Source organism: Ambystoma mexicanum, chromosome 3p, assembly GCF_040938575.1.
Source record: "Ambystoma mexicanum isolate Mex_15411 chromosome 3p, UKY_AmexF1_1, whole genome shotgun sequence".
Lineage (NCBI taxonomy): Eukaryota > Metazoa > Chordata > Amphibia > Caudata > Ambystomatidae > Ambystoma > Ambystoma mexicanum.
Window position 1 is genome coordinate 1214061398 of NC_090925.1, and position 19960 is coordinate 1214081357.

Sequence of the window (19960 nt, forward strand, 5' to 3'; positions counted from 1 at the left end):
AATGCTTGTATCTCTGAGAGTCGTCGTGCTGAAGTGATAGCCACCAAAAAAGCCAACTTCCACGATAAGTATTTCATAGATGAAGAAGCCATAGGTTCAAAGGGAGCTTTCATTAGTTGTGTCAATACTAGGTTAAGACTCCAGTTCCAAGGAAACTTTTTAATTGGTGGAAATGTGCAAAATAAACCTTTCATGAAGTGCTTTATCAGCCTATCACTAAACAATGGTAACGAATGCCTTCTCCACGTGAATCTTGAAATGGCTGCCAGGTGAACCTTTATCGATGAAAGAGATAACCCACTCTCCGCTAAATGCAGCAAATAAGGCAGAAGCTGTTCCGGAGTTATATTCAGGGGCTCTGACCCTGGCTGATCTTCACACCAAATGCAGAATCTCCTCCACTTGCATGCATACGAAATGTTCGTGGACGGAGCTTGCGCAGCTTGCAGAATTTGATGGCAATTCGATGAAATAGTTAGGGTACCAAACTCCGAGAAGTCAGGAGCCATGCTGTCAGGTTGATGCCACACTGTTCCCTTGTCCCGGGTCAGGAGGTTCGGAACCTTCTGAAACCTTACTGGCCGCGCTATGGATAGCTGTAGCAGGTCAGAGAACCACGCCTGCCTCGGCCAATAAGGAGCCGCTAAGATCACTCGACATCGGTACCTGTGAATCCATTGCAGGGTCTGTCGTATGAGTGGAAATGGGGGAAAAGCGTATAGAAACTTGTCCATCCACGGGAAGGAGAATGCTTCCCCCAGTGAATCGATCTGTGGCCATCTGCTGGCGTACTGTTCGCACTTCTTGTTCTCTCTCGTCGCAAAGAGATCCAGAGACGGCTGTCCCCACTTTCTGAAAACCTCCAACAACTGATGTTCGTTCAGTTCCCATTCGTGTATCTGATCCATTTCCCTGCTGAGGGAATCTGCTTGTACGTTCTTTACTCCTGCAAGATGGTGGGCTACTATAGTTATATTTCGTTGTAGAGCCCACTGCCATACTTCCTGTGCTTCGGTGGAAAGAGTTCTGGAGCGAGTACCACCTTTCAGGGCCCAACGCACTGCCCTCAACTCCTGCACATTGATATGAAGGAGTGACTCCTCCGCTGACCACCGGCCTTGCATTTGGAGAGAGCCCAGATGTGCCCCCCATCCAGTCAGCGACGCGTCCGTCACTATGGTCATGTGAAACTCCGGTTCCTGCAGGGGAACCCCTCTGGATAGGTTTTCGACGACTTGCCACCATCGAAGTGCTTGTAGGAGCTCGTTGTTGACAGTCAGTTTGTCCGACCAAAGTCCTTGGCTCTGGGCCCATCGGTCTGCCAAGAATTCTTGAATTGGCCTCATGAAGAGGCGACAATTGTTCACTAAGGGGATGCACAAAGCCATGGCTCCCAGTACCGACATATATCTCCTTACCGACACTTTGGTGTTGACTCTCCACTGTCTTGCCAGCTGATTGAGCCTGTGGATCCTCTCCACAGATGGTCTCACCAATCCTGACTGAGTTTGTGAACTCTGCACCCAAAAACACTAAGCTTCTTGAGGGAGTTAGTGAGGACTTTTCGAAGTTTACCGCAAATCCTAGTCGTCGCAGAAGTTGCATGGTGGCCTCTAGACTTGCTTGCGTTTTCATAGGGGACGACCCCCTCACTAACCAATCATCCAGATAAGGGTAAACATGATGCCCCTGTTTTCTTAACCATGCTGCAACCGGGGCTAGGCACTTTGTGAACGTCCTGGGAGATGATTTTGGTCTGAATGGGAGCACTGTGAACTGGTAGTGGGTCAGCCCGACTACAAACCTTAGGAACTTTCTGTGTCGTCGACACGCATCCTGGAGATCCAACAACACCAGAAAATCTTCCTTTTGAATCGACCGGATCACTCCCTGGAGTGTGAGCATTTTGAATTTCAGATTTTTTAATGTTTTGTTGAGGTCTCGAAGGTTGAGAATGGGACGCCATTTTCCGTTGGGCTTCTTTGCGACAAAGTATCGGGAATACACTCCTTAACCTCTCTGTGACACAGGTACCAATTCTATAGCCCCTTTTTGTAGCATCAGTACTACCTCCTGCTTTAAAATGTTCAGGTGGGGTTGAGCCGAAAACACTGGTGGAATGTGCAACGGCTTGCTTTTGAATTGTAAGGAATGACCAAACTTCACAGTGTCCAATACCCACCTGTCCGAGGTTATCTTTTCCCACTCGTCGACACAGTGAGACACCCTGCCTCTCAGGACGTTCTGAAACTCGTCATTGCTGGTCTTTTGATTGTTTGTCCTTCGACGACTATGAGTAACCTACCCTCTTCCTTGAGGCTTGATAGTCTCGACGTCTTCTTGCAGTCTGAGAAGCTCGCCTGTAGCCCTGAGAGGAGTACTATTGAAAGTACGGTCCCTTGATGATGAGAATCGGGAATTTCCAGACACTCCTCTAAAGGGACGAAACGAACGAAAACTTCTGCCACTCTGGAGAGCTCCCAGAGAACGTGCTGTGTCAGAATCTTCTTTCATACCTTTCAAGACCTCATCCACCTTCTCACCAAAAAGAAGGTCTCCTTCAAAAGGCATATCCAACACTTTATATTTCACTTCAGGTCGAAAGTTGGTGCATTTCAGCCATGCCTGTCTCCTCAGAGCCACTCTGTTGTTAACCTGCTTAAAGCCTGATTCTGCCAGGTCTAGAGCAATATTAATAGAGTGGATTAGAGGTCTCCTTCCCCTCTCGGACAAGTAACATCGCAGCCTTTCTGTGTTCGTCTGGCAGATGTTCCAGTATGGGTGCTAAACGATGCCACATCTCTCTGTCATACCTCGCCATAATAGCCAGAGAATTGGCCGCCTTCTCCGTTGTTGCACCCACCGACAACACCTTTTTTCCAAAGGCATCTTGTCTCCTGGCCTCGTTCTCCGGAGGAGTTGTGCATTTGTGCTGAGACCTTGCCTTTCTTGCCGCAGCCGCCGACTCTGGAGCCGGTTGAGAGGACAAACATTTCGGAGTGGACTCGGGAGCCTTAAATTTCTTTTCCAGTCTACCTTTTATTGCCGGCTCCGAGAACGGATGACGCATTGTTTGTCGTCCCTCTTGCCATACATGATCTAAGATGGGGATGAAAATACAGATTTTCTCCTCTTTCCCATATGATCGAACAAAAAACAGCCTTTTTTCTCCTCCTCCTGGGCCAGTCCAAATTCGGTACACGACTTACTCATCATCGCTGGAAAGAACCAATGTCATCCGGGGGGTGACGGTTGGGCTGGGCTTCTTGGAGCTTCCATCTCCGCTTCTGACTCCCAGGTCGGGTCTCTAGAAGTGGATAACGATATATCCGATATGGACTCTCTCTCTGACTCGGATTCCAGCAGTTCTCCATCTTCTGGGCACGCACATGGAATGCCTTCACGCACCGGTGCCGCCGTCGATGCCATAGGAGTCGGTCGATGGGAAGGACCTGGCTCGTTGTCGACTGGTCTCGCTGGAGCAGCAACCTGAGGTAACTTTTCATCTAATTTCTTCAACAAGTTTTGTAATGTAGACAGAACTTCCAGGCATAAAACCCTTTGAGGATTAAGCAACGGAGATGTAACTGGGATATTCGCCCCGCTCGAAAGAGTCAGAGAGCTAACCCCTTGCAACCCAAGTTCTGCGGCCCGAGCCACCTGCTCACGTTCGTCATCCACAGAGGATATGGACAGGGCTTCCTCCGGTTGCAACAAGGTTTCTGGAAAAACTGGGTCGTACACCTCCGGTCGCCAGCCCTCCTGTGGAGTCTCCGTCGACGAGGTCAATATCTCTATTGTCACCGTCGTTGTCGCCGTCACCTGTGGCGGAACATCTGAAGAGACGATCTGCATCACTGGCAGTGAGGGCGTCGACGATCGCACTCCCGTCGACAACGCTGGTGGATGTACAGAGCCCTGAGGCGTTCCCGCCTTTTTTTAACCTGATTTGTGTTTTTGAAGAATCTCGAGGATGATCTATGATGATCACCTGAGGAGGATCTTGACAGGTCTTTTCTCTCCTTCTTTGACGAGGAGGAAGACAATGAGTTTTTTTTTTCCAACGAAGATTCTCTCGTGGAATGTTTTTCCGATGAGCTTTTCTCCATCGAACGCACTTTCTTTGCCGGAGGTTCAGCCGATACTGAACGGCGGGGGGCTCCTAGAGATTTAGTTGTCGAGGCCAAGCTATGCGTGGAGCCTACCTCCAAAGGGGGGTACACACCCGCTCCGTCGTTCAACTAAGCTACCAACTGCCTATTCCGGTCTTTGAGGGTCTTATGGGTCTTCTGGGTGAAGTTTTCACAGATGTCACAATTGTCTGCCGAATTGTGAGGATGGAGACAATATATACAGTCCATATGGCCATCTCCTTCATACACCTTCTTTAATCCGAATGTAGCACACGGAAGAAAAAGAGCTTTTCCAGACATTAGGAAAACGAAGAAACAACCTAGCAAAAATAATAGATGACGCAAGGTGATCCCACTACTTTGGAAGACAGTTGAAATCTGAAGGGAGCCGTGGGGGCGGGGCTTATATACTGCTACGTCCTATTGGGGCATGTGTAAGCGGCCCAAAATGATGTAGATAGGACACAGAAGTGTCGAAATTTTTCCTATGGAAAACATCTTTATAAAGGTACCGAGGGTTTCCAGCCTGACGACGGGGAATATTCTAAGCATGTGAATCCATGAAAGATCCAATGCTGGAGAATAGTAATTTTTACTCTCTTAAAATCACATTTACTCTCAAAGTTTAAAAATGGAGAGTAAAATACTCCCACCTTAAAATCTTATCTGGAGCACTGCGGTCAACCACTCCATCCCCATAAATCGGATCCACGATACCCTTGGTATCTCGGAGAGGGCACTGGACTGTCTGACTTCCTAACTCAACAACCTTATTTCCCAGGATATTCTTTCTCCTCCCCCACCACTATCTCCACCTGCGGTGTCCCCCAGGGCTACAACCTTTCTCCCTGGCTCTTTAACACTTATCTTGCTCCGCTTGCACACTTTATTTCCACCTTCTCTCCTAACTTCCAGTGTTATGCAAATGACACACAACTCTTCTTCAAACTTCCCTGTGACCCTCTGTCAGGATTGGCTGGGTTAGTAACAGTAACAAGATTAACATTGGGCTTTCTGAACTGGCTGGGTTAGTAACAGGAAGAGTTTGTACATAGAATTAACATTGTGCTTGCCCAAGTCAAGATGGAGCAAAAGAAACTTAATCTGATTGGTTAAAGGAACAATGATATGTTTGGTTTGCCTGATTGGTGGAGAGGACAATGGGTTTGATTCTTGGGAGGTGAGCAAGATTCTAAACTGCCTTTCATCCAGAGAAATTCAGTGGCTGGTTGTACATTAGTTAAGCTCCTTAAGTAATGGCTTTTCAGAGCTCAGAAAATCTACCAAAGAAGTAAGAATATCGTTTGCTGATCTAGTTTGAACAAGAAGTCATCAGGTGGGATCGTTCTTTTAAAGATTTTAAGATTGTCACAGTGAACTTTCATTTTCTTTTATAAGAAAACTTAAAGAGTTAACAAGTTTCAAATTCATTTGAGAAAAGAGACATTTACAGTTAAAGTTATTATTAGGAAAACAAGCTTGAAGATTGTGCGTAGGAGTTTAAAGTTTATTAACTACGTGTAATGTTTTTCAAGACTGTTTAATGTGTGCGCGAGCTCGCAAGTCGTCGTTTACGTGTTTTTGAAAGCGCGCGTGTACATTTTTAACGTGAAAGACGTTTCCTGAGAAAGCGCGTGTGGTTTCGCGATAGAGCGCGTGCCCAAAAGAATTGCGCGAGTGAATTTTAGCGCGTGTACATTTTTTACGTGAAAGACGTTTCCTGAGAAAGGGCGTGTGGTTTTGCGATAGAGCGCGTGCCCAAAAGAATTGCGCGAGTGAATTTTAGCGCGTGTACATTTTCTAGGTGAAAGATGTCTCATGAGAAGCACGTGTTGGTTTGCGATAGAGCGCGAGTCCATTTTAACCAGCGCGTGTTATTTTTTATCGCGTTTACGTATTTTTTCACGCGCGCAGGTTTTGTAAAGAATCGCGTGTGTATTTTAAACGCGAGGACAATTCTTCACGTCTTCTGATTTCACGTGTTTATCGCACACGTTTATTAAGGAAGAAACTATACGTTCTTTGTGTAAATACGGAAACAATTCACACGCAGAAAGAAAGCAGTATTCCAGGAAGTTAAAGAATATTATTTAAAGTAATTTATGCAAATGGAATTCAATACTTTCAGAGAAAGACTGCTATTTATGAAAGCATTGAAAACTACATAAGGTTAAAAGAACTTTGAAGCAAGAAGAATATCTAGTTCTGAAAAGATGTTGCAAAGGCCATCACTTTAGGATTCTAAAGAGACTTGATTGGCTTGAACTATATGCACAACACAAGATTTACAAGATATTCCACAAAGATTACTAACCTCTAAGTCTTTTACTGAGGTTTAAGAGGTAAAGAGTTTAGAGTTTATTTAGAATAATTTTAGAAAAGAATAATTTTAGAAAAGAAGTTTTCTTATCATATAAGTAACCAGGTGTATTTGTGTACCACAGATACCAGAGCCTACCAGACGGTTGAAGGGCTGCAGTGTCTCCGTTGTTATTTTCTCCAAATTCCCCTTTCCCTTTCTTGGGGTTTTCAGTTCAGCTTATATTTAAGGGTTGAGAGGTGAACTCCTGGTGAGGGTCTGTGGGGCCAGCATCAGCTCCTGTGGAATTCAGTCAAGCCGGACCCTGACACCCTCTCCTTACTTCCTGCATCATTCCTGACTACTTATTCTGCCATCCTGTCCTGGTGTACTTTCAACAATCTCTGCCTCAAGGCCAGAAAGACTACGATCCTTGCTATTGGGACCGCTGCTCTCTTTTTCGTCCCCTCACTCTGGCCATCTTCTATGTGCTCTCCTCCTTCTTGTTCATCTGAAACGAGAAACCTTGCCGTCATCTTCGACTCCTCTCTTTCCTTCCTCCCTCACATTCAGGACCTGTTCCAAGAAGTTACACTTTCAACTTTACCTCCTCAAAGGAATTCTTCCCTTCCTCACTTTACCCCAGAAGCTCAATGTCTCTAGAGCTATGGTTCTCTCTCGGCTAGACTACTGCAATAGCCTTTTCCTCAATCTACCCTCTTCGTCCTTAGGATCCCTCCAGCTAATCCAGAATACGGTTGCAAGACTTCATCTCTCCAGCACTAAACAATCTTCACTGGCTCCCGGTTGCTGCAAAGATCAAATTCAAATCCCTCTGTATCATCCATAAGGCTGTCTGGGGCCAGGGATCCCACTATCTACAACTTGCTCTTACTAAATACTCTCCCTCCAGATATTTACGTTCCTCCGGCACCAACTCTCTATGTGTCAAGCGCTTCACTAAACAGCAAGCTGTTGGACGATCTCTTTCCTCCCTCCTATGGAACAGCCTCCCCCTTCCTCTCCGCCTTGAGCCGGATCTCCTTAAATTCCAGAAGCTGCTTAAGATGTTCCTTTTCCCCTCCTTCTCTCCCTCCCTCCTCTGCTAATCCCCTACAGTTGCTGAGATTGGTGACTAGGGCCCTTATGTGTCCTCTTGGGCCCTGGCCTCCCACACCCAATCACCTCAGCCTCCGCCCGCTCCCAGCACTTGCCTTGGCACCCACTGGCCCATGCCACCATAGGCCTGCACTTACTTATTTATTGGCAGCTGACCACTCACTTAGACACTTACAGCTGCTCATTCCCTACCACTTCCCTCCTGGTACACCTAGCACCTACCCCCCACTCCCTTATCCCTCTCTCTCTCTCTGTACTTGCACGTTCTGAATGCTCACAAGGCCTAATAGGTCCACTGCTATCTTTCACAGTTATATTTGATTTTCATTCCCATATTCCATCCCTGTTGCCCTGTGGGCGCTTTGAAACACAATTGACTTTATGTATAATGGACCGACTCTTCTCGGACCTACTATTTCATTCGGTCATAGTTTATCTTGATGATATTCTTGTGTACTCTTTCTCATCAAGAACACTGGATGCACCTACACGCAGTACTCACTCGTCTTCGAAAGAACCATCTGCTGGTCAAGGCAGAGAAGTGCCTTTTCCATGTCTCTACTGTACCCTACCTTGGCTTTCTCTTGTCCGGCCAAGGCATAAAGATGGATCCCAGCAAAGTCAGCCATCCTCAATTAGCCTACTCCAGGTTCTGTCAAGGACATCCAATGGTTCCTTGGCCTTGCAATTTTTTATTGCATGTTTATCCCTGAATTTTCCAGGATGGTTTTACCTATCACTTCTCTCTTAAAAAAGGGAGTCATTTTCCAATGGGGAGAGAACGCAGAAATAGCTTTCACACAGCTCAAGGTAAGGTCTACCTTGAAGAGAAGCCACTATGTCTGCCGAGGAGAGCGGGCTGACTAGGTACCTCGTCCCCGAGATAGCCGAGGATGGGAAAAGTTTAATGTGGCAGAAAAACCCCTGTTGTAGTTGTTCTGGTGTGTCACTGACTGGGTATTGAAGGCCCTGCTGAATTCCAATACTAGCCAACAGAGGGACTGAACTGTAATGTTCCAGGGAGTATGATGAAGTCCAGTGCAAAATGACAGTGTTGTAATCCGCCAATGGAAGTGAGGACAAGAATCCAGAGCAAAGAGATGTGGATGCGCAATGGGAGCCATGGGGTGAGCAGAGAGGAAGCGCGATCCATAGGGCAGGTAGGTAGGTATGGCAGAGAGAAGCACACAAGGAAACAGAGACAGAAAGCCTTCCCGCGCCGGTCACGGTGAGACCTGAACCGGAGGCAGAGAGAGACTCCGAAGGGAAACCCGAGTGCAGAGCACTGGAAGCCCAAAGAGTGTAAGACACCACACAATGCTTACCATGGCAAATATCCTAGGACTAGTACAGAAACCTGTAAGGATATGGTATGGGTTGCAACGCGTGGAGTCTGGATTACCGAACAGCTTTGTGGGGTGCAACTGCAAGTCTAGAAACACTAGACTGCTGCAACGCGTTCTTAGTGAACGTAACATGCTTGTCCATTGCGGCTCCTCCAGCGGTCCCATACTCGCCAGGGGTAGCCGCACGTGGCAGCATGCCCCCTTCAGTCTCGGACCATACCCGGCTTACCGGGATGGAGCCGGTGGAATCTCCATAGCAGTCTTGGAGCATGTATGTAGGAGTGGCATTCCCAGGAGTTCTCAGAGAGAGTGTATCCTTTCCATTGGACCAAATATTCAAGCCAACCTTTCCGTTACCAGGAATCCCAGATTTGGGATACTTTGTACTCCCTTGGTTGGCGAGTCTCAGGAAGCTGATAGCCAGTTGACTGCCGCTCATACCGGTCTGGAACCTACTGGCGCAATAGAGAGGAGTGGAACACAGAGTGCAGTTGCTTGAGTTTCTTGGGCAGTTGAAGCCAGAATGCGGCAAGGTTGATCTTAGCAGTGATCCTGTACGGCCCAAAGTAACGAGGAGTCAATTTAGACGGGTGAACCCACCATGGTAGGAATTTGGTAGCCAACCAAACTTTGGATCCAATCTCCCAATCAGGCGCCTCCTGACGATGCGCATCCGCTTGTTTTTTTGTTCCTCCTCTTGCTGTCTTCTAGACTATGTAGAGCTGCTTTGTGGGCATTAGACAGTTGGGACAGTACAGCAGCGATTGAGGGAATGTTGGAGGAGGTAGAGACTGATTGGGGTAGGCTGCGAGGATAAAATCGGTATGTGCAGTAGAAAGTGCTGAGCTTAGTGGCAGAATGAACTGCGTTATTATATGAAAACTCAGCGGTTGGAAAGAGATCTGCCCAGTTATCCTGTTGTTGATTACTGGAACAGCATAAGTACTGGTCCCTGGTGCTGTTTAATAGCTCTGTCTGTCCGTTTGTTTGGGGGTGGTACCCAGATGATAACGCTCTCTGAATCCCAAGCAAGCGACACAAGGCTCTCCAAAACTTGGAGGTATACCGGGGGCCCCAGTCGGAGATGATACAATCCGGTAGTCCATGTAGGCGGAAATCTCTTTACGAAAAACCTCTGCCATCTCAGAAGCAGAATGTAGCTTCAGAAGTGGGGTGAAGTGTGCTAGTTTGTTGAAGGAGTCCACCATTACCATAATAACGGTGTAACCTTGCGAGAGGGGGAGATCCACCACAACGTCCATTGAGATTTGGCTCCAATGTTGAGAAGGCACTGGTATCTGTTCCAATAATCCTATGGGTCGGTGAGTGCTATACTTGCTCTGCGCGCATCATGGGCAACTGTGCACATAAGCTTGGACATCGGACCACTGGTTTGGCCACCAAAAGTTCTGTATGATCAATTTTGGTTGTGTTAGAAACTCCTCGATGTCCTGCAGTCTTATTGTCATGGCTCCAACATAGGATCTGCTTGCGCAGAGACTCACTAGGAATGAACAGACGGTGGTCAACAAAAGTCATGCCTTCCTTTCTCGTAACGGCGCCCCATCGAGTTGTCTCCGGATACAGAGGCATTCTGATTGATGCTTCTTGGACATCCTGGAGAAAGGAGTGCACCTGATGAACAAATCTGTTTCTATGAAACAGCCGTTCATGGTGGAGTTCTGGAATGGAATGTGGGTTTTGTCGTCTAGATAAGGCATCAGTAAGGATATTCTGGCTGCCAGGTATATACGAGATGACAAAGTCATACTGCACAAAGAAGTGCGCCCACCCCGCTTGTCTGGTGTTGTGGCATTCCATGTGTTAAAGTACACTAAGGTTGCGATGGTCAGTGCGAATGGTGAAAGGGTGTGTTCCTCCCTGGAGTAAATGGCGCCACTCCTCGCAAGCAGTCTTCATCACTAGCAATTCTTTTTCTATCACTGAGTAGTTGTCTTGACTTGGAGTTTGTCTTTGATAGGTAAGCGACTGGAAGTTCAATCCCCTTCACTTCTTGGAGAAGGGCAGCCCCTATGGCAAAGGCTGAGGCATCAGATTTCACAATGAAAGGGAGCGATTGATTGGGTTGGCTTAACACAGAGGCCGAGCAGTCCTATAAGAAGAAGGGAAAATGAAAGGACTCTTCTTCAATTCAAGAACAATCAGGTGAGGATCAGCCATACCTGTCTGATCAGGAAAAGGAACCTGATAGATACCTTTTTGTTCATTTGTACGTGTAAGGGTTAAAAGTAGGAATTGGACAAAGGACGGTGGACTTTTTAGTTACAGACACTCTGAAAGCTGCTTAGTGTTTCTTGAGTTAGGGATAGTTAGGCTTCCTTCTTTCTTTTGGTATAAATAAAAGTCTTTACCCAAAAGCATGCCACCTGTGTGTTAGTCTCCTCCTTCCACAACCTTACATACGGTGTCATGAATGGTATCTGTCAGGGCTGGGCAGGTTGGCAACACTTCATGTGGGAAACTAGTGTCCCCTAGTCACCCAAACCCTGTGAAGCCTTTGTCACAACCCTATATGCAGTACATAAGGAGGATTTTCCATCCATATTGCAGGCAGAGTATGCAGGGCCAGAGAACTATCAAGAGACTACATTTCCCAGCAGGCTGTGTGCTTCACAAGCCTGCCGGGAAGAAAAGACCCACGCGCGAGCCGCGCCCAACGAACTGCGCATGCACGAGCTGCGCCCACGCGTCCCTGCTTGCTATTCCGGCTTCAGAGGAGAACGGACGTGTTTCCCAGCGCTCCACCCAGGGCAAGCCTACGCGGGGCATTCCGCCCGCCTGAACTCATCACAGGCCCCGCACCAGCTTTCAGATAAGTGCTCTAGATTTATTCCGCGTGCGGAGAGAAAGACTAACGAAGCAGCTGAAGTCGCGGTGCATGCAGAGTATTTTGGCGGTACAGACCGCAACGCATGGCAGAACATTAACCCGCTTGCAGAGTGCATATTAGGGGTGACCGAGTGCTAGAACGCTCAAGCAACGTTCCGGGTGAGGCAACCCGAAACTTACTTATTCCGATCCTCCTACGGGGCAGGGCAGGAGGTACGTGTGCGGAGCCACGGGCAAAGACAACCCGACTCGAGCACATCAGCGGGTCACGATTGCCCATTGTTTTGGGGAACAAGCATAGTATAAGAACGTTAAGTTTGGCCCAGCACACGCTTATTGTTATTTTGGTATTTTCCAGCGGAGCTCGCTACAGAACATTCGGGGACTTCCCATGCCGTGCTAAAGGAGAACACGACTACGATCTGCAGCTAAGTGCAATTCCGGTTCTTTACTAAAGTGTACATTGTCTTGCTTCAAGGTGCTATGTAATGACACTAGATATCTTGTAATTGTGCATGTTAGCACAAGCCTTTTATAACTGCATGAAGGTAATGCAATGGGGAATAAGGCTCATGCTAACTTTACCCTGGTGAAGTAGATTGTGGTTAGAGCTCCAAGCAAAAGCTCCTATGGTGTGGTTTCAAGCTCCACAAAAAAGGCTTCCAATTACTGGGCAAAGGTGTGACTGTGAATAGTATGAGTGGGCGGAGAACACACCACAAAGACAACCAGTGGAGGAGGCGGCAGGAGCTGAGGAGCATCTTTCCCTAATTTCCCCATTCCCATCCATAACCTCTCCCTAATCCTTTTCCCGGTGATCCTACAATCCTCTACCCATCCACTCTACGGACCCTAACCCTCTTTCCCCGGCGGGTTGCGGTAGCCTGTGTTTCCTATCAGGTCCAGGTGCCAAGACCTTACGGGGAGGCAGGTGTTCGTGCTGCCTCTGCGCCAGACGAGATTGAAGACGTCTTGACAGTATCTGACCCAGTTGACAAACTGGGGAATGCTAAAGCTTACGAAGCTCACTAATTGAGCCTCAAATCCATCAATTGCCATGAAAGAATCCATTGGTTTTGATCTCTCGAGTAGTAGGGATTTAATTATTGAACAAGGAGAAAGACAACTGGTCCCCACAGACTTAGTCCTAATCCCCCACCCCCTCTCCCAAGGCACATATATTAAGCTAGTATCCAAGTCAGGGCTGGCATGGAGACATGGCCTAGATGTGTTGACAGGTGTGCTAGATGTGGGCTATAGAGGGGATACCAAGTTCCTGATACAAAACAACAGCAAGGAGGCTTACCAAGTAAAAGCTGGGGAAAAGATTGTTCAGTGAATCTCAGACAAAGCCTTATTGCCCAAACTCCTAGAAGTCCCTGATACTGATACCACTGATAGAGGGACCAAGGGTTTTGGTGAAGCTTATGTAACCCCTGAACCTAACATAAATGTCCCAAAAACATCATCATAAAGAGAAAGACCTAGAAATAATTCCAGACATTTCATTTGTCCAATGCAATGACCCTGTATTAGCTGAGGCCTTCCTAAAAGTAACCTCTGAGGAAGAAGGTAGAAAGAAAGAGCTGCCATTCTTCTTCCTAAAACACAGGTTATTGTATAGAGGGGATACCAGCCTTGAGGGGACTCCTTGCTCATGGATTGTAGTCCCCTGCAACCACAGGAGGATAGTATTAGAAATCGCACATGCCCACCTGACTGCTGGTCACATAGGCACGACAAAAACTCAAGGGCAGGTAGTACATAGGTTCTATTGGCCCGGAGTGTATGCCGATGTCAAAGGTTTTGTAGACACATGCTCTCTATGTCAAGAGACCTCATGACATCACCCTCCACCTTGACCTCTCCAACCTCTTCATATAATAGAGGTCCCTTTTTCCCAAATATAGATGGATATAGTGAGACCGTTGGAACCCTCTAGGCTTGGGAACAGATACATTCTGGTAGTGCTTGATTATGCTACCCCCTATTCTGAGGCCTTCCCCATGCGAAGCAACACCTAGCAGCAGATTCTAAAGCACTAGATCCCCTTTCTATCAAGAGTAGCCTTCCCCAAATAAATCTTGACAGACCAGGGAACAACTTTCATGAGTATAATAATGGCAGAGGTAAAGCAAATCTTGCATATAAAGAATTTCCGAACCTCTGTCTATCATCCCCAGACGGATGGTCTCATTGAACATTTTAACAAGACCCTAAAACATATACTCAAGAAACTGGTGGAAGCCGATGTTAAAAACTGGGACATGATGATTCCTTGGGCCCTGTTCTCCATTAGGAAAGTCGCTTGGGTTCCCTGGGATTTTCACCTTTTAATCGGTTGTATGGGCGAGGCCCCAAGGACGTGTTAAGACATGTTATTGGAAACCTAGGAGGAAAGGGAAAAAGCCATCCTACCCGTGGCCCAAACCGCACAGCGGATTAAAGAACATATGCATGCAGAGCGGGCATAGTTGACTCTTATTTGACTAAAACCCATGAACATCAAAGGACACAGTATGACACCAAAGCAGTGACCCAATCTTTTCCCATTGGACAAAAAGTCCTAGTGCTACTCCCAACATTTATAAACAAGATGTTATCAACGTGGAACGGGCCCTATGAGGTTCTAATGCAAAAGGTCCCTGTAATTACTGCATTGCTCAACTTGAGAGGAGACTAAAAACACAAATGTACCATGTTAATCTTTTAAAAGAATGGAAAGAGGATCCAGTAGTCTTCTTCCGTGGTAATGGCTAGTCTCCTAGCAAAAGGAACAGATAAATGCAAGCTAGTACCAGCTGACCTACCACCCAATCAATGACAGGACATCCAGGATCTTTTAGATCAATTTCCTGATGTCTTCATTGTGAGCCTGGGAGAGTGAAAATGGTATTTCATTATATGAGCACACCCCCAGGAACAAGCATTAACCTTAAACCATATAGAATCCCAGAGGTTAGAAAAGAAATAGTGATTCAAGAGGTAGAGAAGATGTTGGATGCTGATATTATTGAGCCATCCCAGCGTCTCTGGTCCTGGCCAATAGTCGTGGTGGCAAAACCTGATCAATCATGGAGGTTTTGTATAGATTTCAGAAAACATAATGTTGTTTCACAATTCGATAACTACCCAATGCCCTGGAAAGATTATCTCATTGCCTGGCTTGGCACAGCAGTAAACCTCTCCACGATTGATCTCATGACAGGCTATTGGCAGGTGCCATTAAACCTGAGGGACAAAGAGAAAACAGCCTTCTCTAACCGTAGGGGACTATTCCAGTTGAAGGTACCACCGTTCGGCTGCATGTCGCACCCGCAACTTTTCAGAGATTGATGGATCAGGTCTTGCACCCATACTCTAGTTTTAGTGGGGCTTATTTGGAGGACATTGTCATATAGAGTAAGAAATATGGGAAGAACATATGTTCCACCTCTACGAGATCCCCCAAGCCCTGAGACGGGCCGGTCTGAATGCCAACCCCAATAAGTGTTTTCTAACCCAGTCGGCAGTAAAGTACTTGGGTTTCTTTGTGGGTAATGGCCTGGTTCAGTCAGAAACAGAAAAAGTCTGGGCAGTTCAAGAAACCCCAGTCCCAAAAACAAAATGTGACTTGAGGGCTTTCCTAGGACTTTTTGGTTATTATAGGAATGTATTCCTAATTACTCTTCCATTACATCATGCTTAATCAACAAGCTGAAAAATGCAGAGCCACAGAAGTTACAGTGGCAGAAAGAAAATCAGGCCTGTTTTGATGCCCTGAAGATGATCCTATGTAGTGAGCACGTACTTAAAGTACCCAACTTTAACAAAGAATTTATGCTCCAAACCAACATTTCTAAGGTAGGATTAGGTGCTGTCCTATCCGAAATATATAACGGAATAGAACACCCCATACTTTACATCAGCTGGAAACTATTCGCAAGAGACAGATACTATGCCACTATTGAGCTAGAAGCGTTGGCTATTAAATGGGCCATAGGATATTTCAGATTTTACCTAAAAGGGAGACAATTTGGACTGGTCACAGACCACTTACATGGTTGAGTCTCTGGAAGGACACTAAGCCAAGGGTAATGCTCTGATTTCTCGATCTTCAGCCCTTTTTTCCAGTGTAGAACACAGGAAAGGCAAAGAACAGGGAAACTTAGACTTTCTGTCCAGTTTTCCCATAGAAGACGAGCAAACCAGCGGCATTAGGGGAAGGATATGTGACTAATCCTGTGATGTCGTCACTTCTGGGGTGGTACTCAGCGGGTCTATCTCATGGGGATGCATTTTAATGCAGTATGATATACACTCACCGTCCTTTCTTCCCTCACCCTCTTTTCCTTTCTCCATTCACACAAGCTTCCCCACTTATTTTTGCCACAGCAATAGTACCACTAGTACTGGGAGGAGGAAGATCAGGACTGACTCCACTGAACTAGTCCCTCAGAATACTGAGACGAAGAAGATGCTCTACACTAGAAAGAACTCACTAGACCATCGCATTAAGAAGTCTAGATTTTGTCTTCCATGGAAATTAAACATAGAAAAGGGACTGGCAACATCCCTGGAGGCACTGCGAGCAAGGCAAGCATGGCGTAGATGGAAGAGCTGGACCTACAGCTACTGAACAGGAAGTAGTGGAAAAAGAGACAGTGTCCCTACATGTTTGAAACTAGACAGAAGACCGGAAGAGGCTGATGCTCCTGACACGGAAGAGTGCAGAGGAAGACAGACCAGTAGGGAGGCGTCGCTGGACTCCGGGGAAGTGCTGGAGAGCCGCATACGCCATTGCGCAAACAGTAAACAGCAGACAAGAACCATCAGAAGGTGCACGACCGAGGTGAGAGACCGGGAGCCCATACAGAAGGTACAGGGGCGGCCCAGAGACCTCAAGGGCACTACAGATGCCAATAGAAAGGGGTCTGGGACCCAAGAGGCAGAAACAGGGATCTGGAACCTGAGAAGCCAGTGTGAAGGGGTTTAGGACCCAAGAAAGAGAAACCAATGTGAAGAGGTCTGGGACCCAAGGATAAGAAAGAGTTATGACAGGGTCAAGGACCCTCAGGAGGACAGTATTCGGGCAGGGGATAGTACCAGGGATATTGTCCAGATCCAGTAAGGTACACACAGAGAGACAGTATTCCTGGCAGGAGAGTCTACGAGGGGTACTGTGAAGAAGCAGTCAAGCATACCCAACCACACATGAGAACAAGGTCCTCCAACAAGCCCTCTTCTTCATCGCAGTACCTGGTAAGGCCAACTACCAACTCTGCCTAAGTGAGTCACTGGAGGGGCTCAACAGGGGTGTGGGAAATGCCTGGGGAAGGGAAACATTCCCTCTACTTTGTGGAACTGTAAATATAAACCTGAGAAATGTAAGCGGAAGGGAGACATTGCCGTGCTTGTGAAATGTGTTTGGAACTGTAAATAATATCCAGAGAAAGGCCAGGGGACAGAACCCATTCCAGCTACTTTGTGGAACTGTAAATATAAGCTTGAGAAAGGCCAGGGAAAGGGAAACATTCCCCCAACTTGTGAACTGTGTTTGTCCAGAAGAGGGGAGACATTCTTCTGTACTCAGAAGAGACGGCTCTAGTTTTGTTCATTTGTAAGTGTAAGAGCTAGAAGTAGTAATTGGACACAGGACAGTGGACTTTTTAGTTACGGACATTCTAACAGCTGCTTAGATAGGGAAACCCCTCTTAGAGTTAGGGATAGATAGGCTTCCTTCTTTTGTTTGGTATAAATAAAAGTCTTTTCCCAAAAGCATGCTGCCTGTGTCTCAGTAACCCCTTTCCACACCCTGACATATGGTGTTAGAAAGGGGATCTGACCCAGTTGACATATACTAGGGAACCCTAAAGTTTACAGAGCTCACAGAGCGAGCCTCAAATCCATCAATTGCCACAAAAGAATCTATTGGTTTCAAACGCTCAAGTACTAGGGATTCAATTATTGAACTAGGGGAAAGACAACTGGTCCCCAAGGCTTGATCCTAATTTCCCCCATGTCCTCCCCAGGCACATATATACCTGTGTGTCAGACTCCTCCTTTCACACTCTTTTAGCATTCAATCTTAAATCTTTACTTGACTTCACATTAATGGAAATTAAGTATCAATAGAACACAGTAAAACAATAAATAAAGTCTTCTATTGAAATGATGCAAAATAAATAACTTGCATGCCTTCAACCGTAGACACTCTTTGTGCCCAGATCCAAATGAGCACAACTCAAATCATGCAATGTGAGTTAAGTGCAAATAAAAATACAATTGGACAGCACTGCCATTCATAATAACACACATGTTTTACCTTAGTTAGATTTGATGGCTCCTCCAGAGTAATGTTTGGAAAACTTAATAAATCTTTATAGGCAAGACCTGGACTTTCAACTTTAACTGTAGTGTCCCTCTCAGGGGTGAGAAGTTCTGGGGTTCTTAATTCATACACCTAGAAAGACATAAAGAGGTGCGTTTTAAATGCAAAAATGTGGGTGTGGTTCCTAGTTTAGACAAATATTTGATTAACTGAAAATTTAAGGCAGATTAACAGTATGAATAAAATTAACAAAAAGACAGCGAAATTACAAGCTCAGGAAAATATTTGAAATTATTCATGATAGGGAGAAGAATGTTTGGTAGAATGGTATCTCTTAGCTTGCCCTGAAGGGGGGTATACAAACAGCTTTGATATAGGATGCAGTGTGCAATACTGGTGAAATGTATGCAAGCAACTTCCAACCACATGACTAAATGGCTGACATTTCTTTTGAAAACGAAACCTTACTTTCAAATGGTTTTGCTTTTATAAACCATTGTATTCTATGGAATTAGATAGTATTTGTGGTCATAAAATCGCAGCTGAATGTGAGTGACCACCTCATCTTTCCTGTGTAATCACAAAAAAATTACTTAACTCTCAGTACTGTTCTTTCTTTTTTTTTAAGATCTCTTTATTAGATTTTCAACAAAACATAATATCGTCACATAGATTCCAACAAGATACTACAATAAAAGCCAATGCAACAACATTATCTTACCAATAACACCATCAAACAATATCTAGAATCCCAAAACACTCCCCCCTGAATACATCAAAATACAATCACGCTATGTGAACTGCAAATAGCGAAACAATATAAAAAATCCTCACTAACACACACAAAACATCACAAAAGACAACAGTAAAGGAAGAAGAGGAAAAGAGAAAGAAAAACAAAATAAAAGGGGGGAAAATCGTCCTTTCACACCTCTCTCCCACCCTCCCACTGTCAGGAATCAGGGTTGGCAAAGGCGTGGACTGTGTAAATACGCCTATTGAGACATTAAGGGCTGGAAAGGACATGGAAACTACAATTCCCAGCATCCTTGTGGTTTTGGGTAGTTCGGGCCATGCGCTCCTTGCCAGCTGTACTGCATGAAGAATCAAGCGCAGCTTAAAGGCAGGCAACGGCTGCAGGCAGGTGTGGCTTGTTGTTAATTGTGCAGCATGAGGCAGACCGCCGCGTACGACTACAGGAGCCGGGAGTCAGCATGCGACGAGAAACCATGAAGGGGAGAAGTTATTAATCTTACGCGGTCACAGTGCGGCAGGAGCAGAAGGGGCACTGAGTACACGGCAGAGACAACGATTTCAGTTCTTCGTCTGGGAAATCCTTCGGGGTTTCCCAGACTTAAGATAAGTACTCGTGGGGGCAATATTATTCGCAACTGCTTGAAAGTGATTTATAGCGATTCCATGTTTGTCTGGGAGGTCCCGAGGGGCTCCCCAGACCTGAGATAAGTAACGCTCTCATTTACTTGAATTCAATCTCAGGGGAGAAAACAAAGTGTGCTTGTTACGAATGTGTTACATGAACTTTGCAAGCCTTGTGTTGAGTTAATGCATATGGACAAGGACATTTCACTAGTGAATGAAACTAAGGGGAAATACATTTATGTTGTATGTTGCTAACGCCGCCCTACGGGCCATGTGTACTGTCTAATCATTCTGGGAAACTTTCCCTTATGTGTGTTCATTTTGCTTGCTTATGTGTTGTTCAAGTCAGAGCATGATATGTCCGAGTATGGTACAGTACACATATTAAGGTGTTCTATTACGCAATTAAGTACATGTTAGGAGTGCAGGTGATGTTACTGTTTGTTAAAGGTTAAACAGAGTAGGGTTTTCTCCTAGTGCTTCCCCAGTCCTATCCCCATTAGGAGTTCCTCACCCTCTTTCC

The 19960-nt window shown here is 46.0% G+C and overlaps 1 protein-coding gene across 10 annotated transcripts in view; it reads right to left on the reverse strand.

Annotated features, from left to right (window-relative positions):
* The window catches only part of LOC138581369 (uncharacterized), a 3536879-nt gene that overhangs the window by 2309334 nt on the left and 1207585 nt on the right, over positions 1-19960 (reverse strand). For all 10 annotated transcript variants that reach the window (XR_011304538.1, XR_011304537.1, XM_069652654.1 and 7 more), the window contains one exon: positions 18052-18189. Coding sequence is in view for 8 of the 10 variants with exons in the window: in XM_069652654.1 (XP_069508755.1) it covers positions 18052-18189 (138 nt within the window). In the remaining 2 variants the exon portion in view is untranslated. The remainder of the gene's footprint in view (positions 1-18051; positions 18190-19960) is intronic.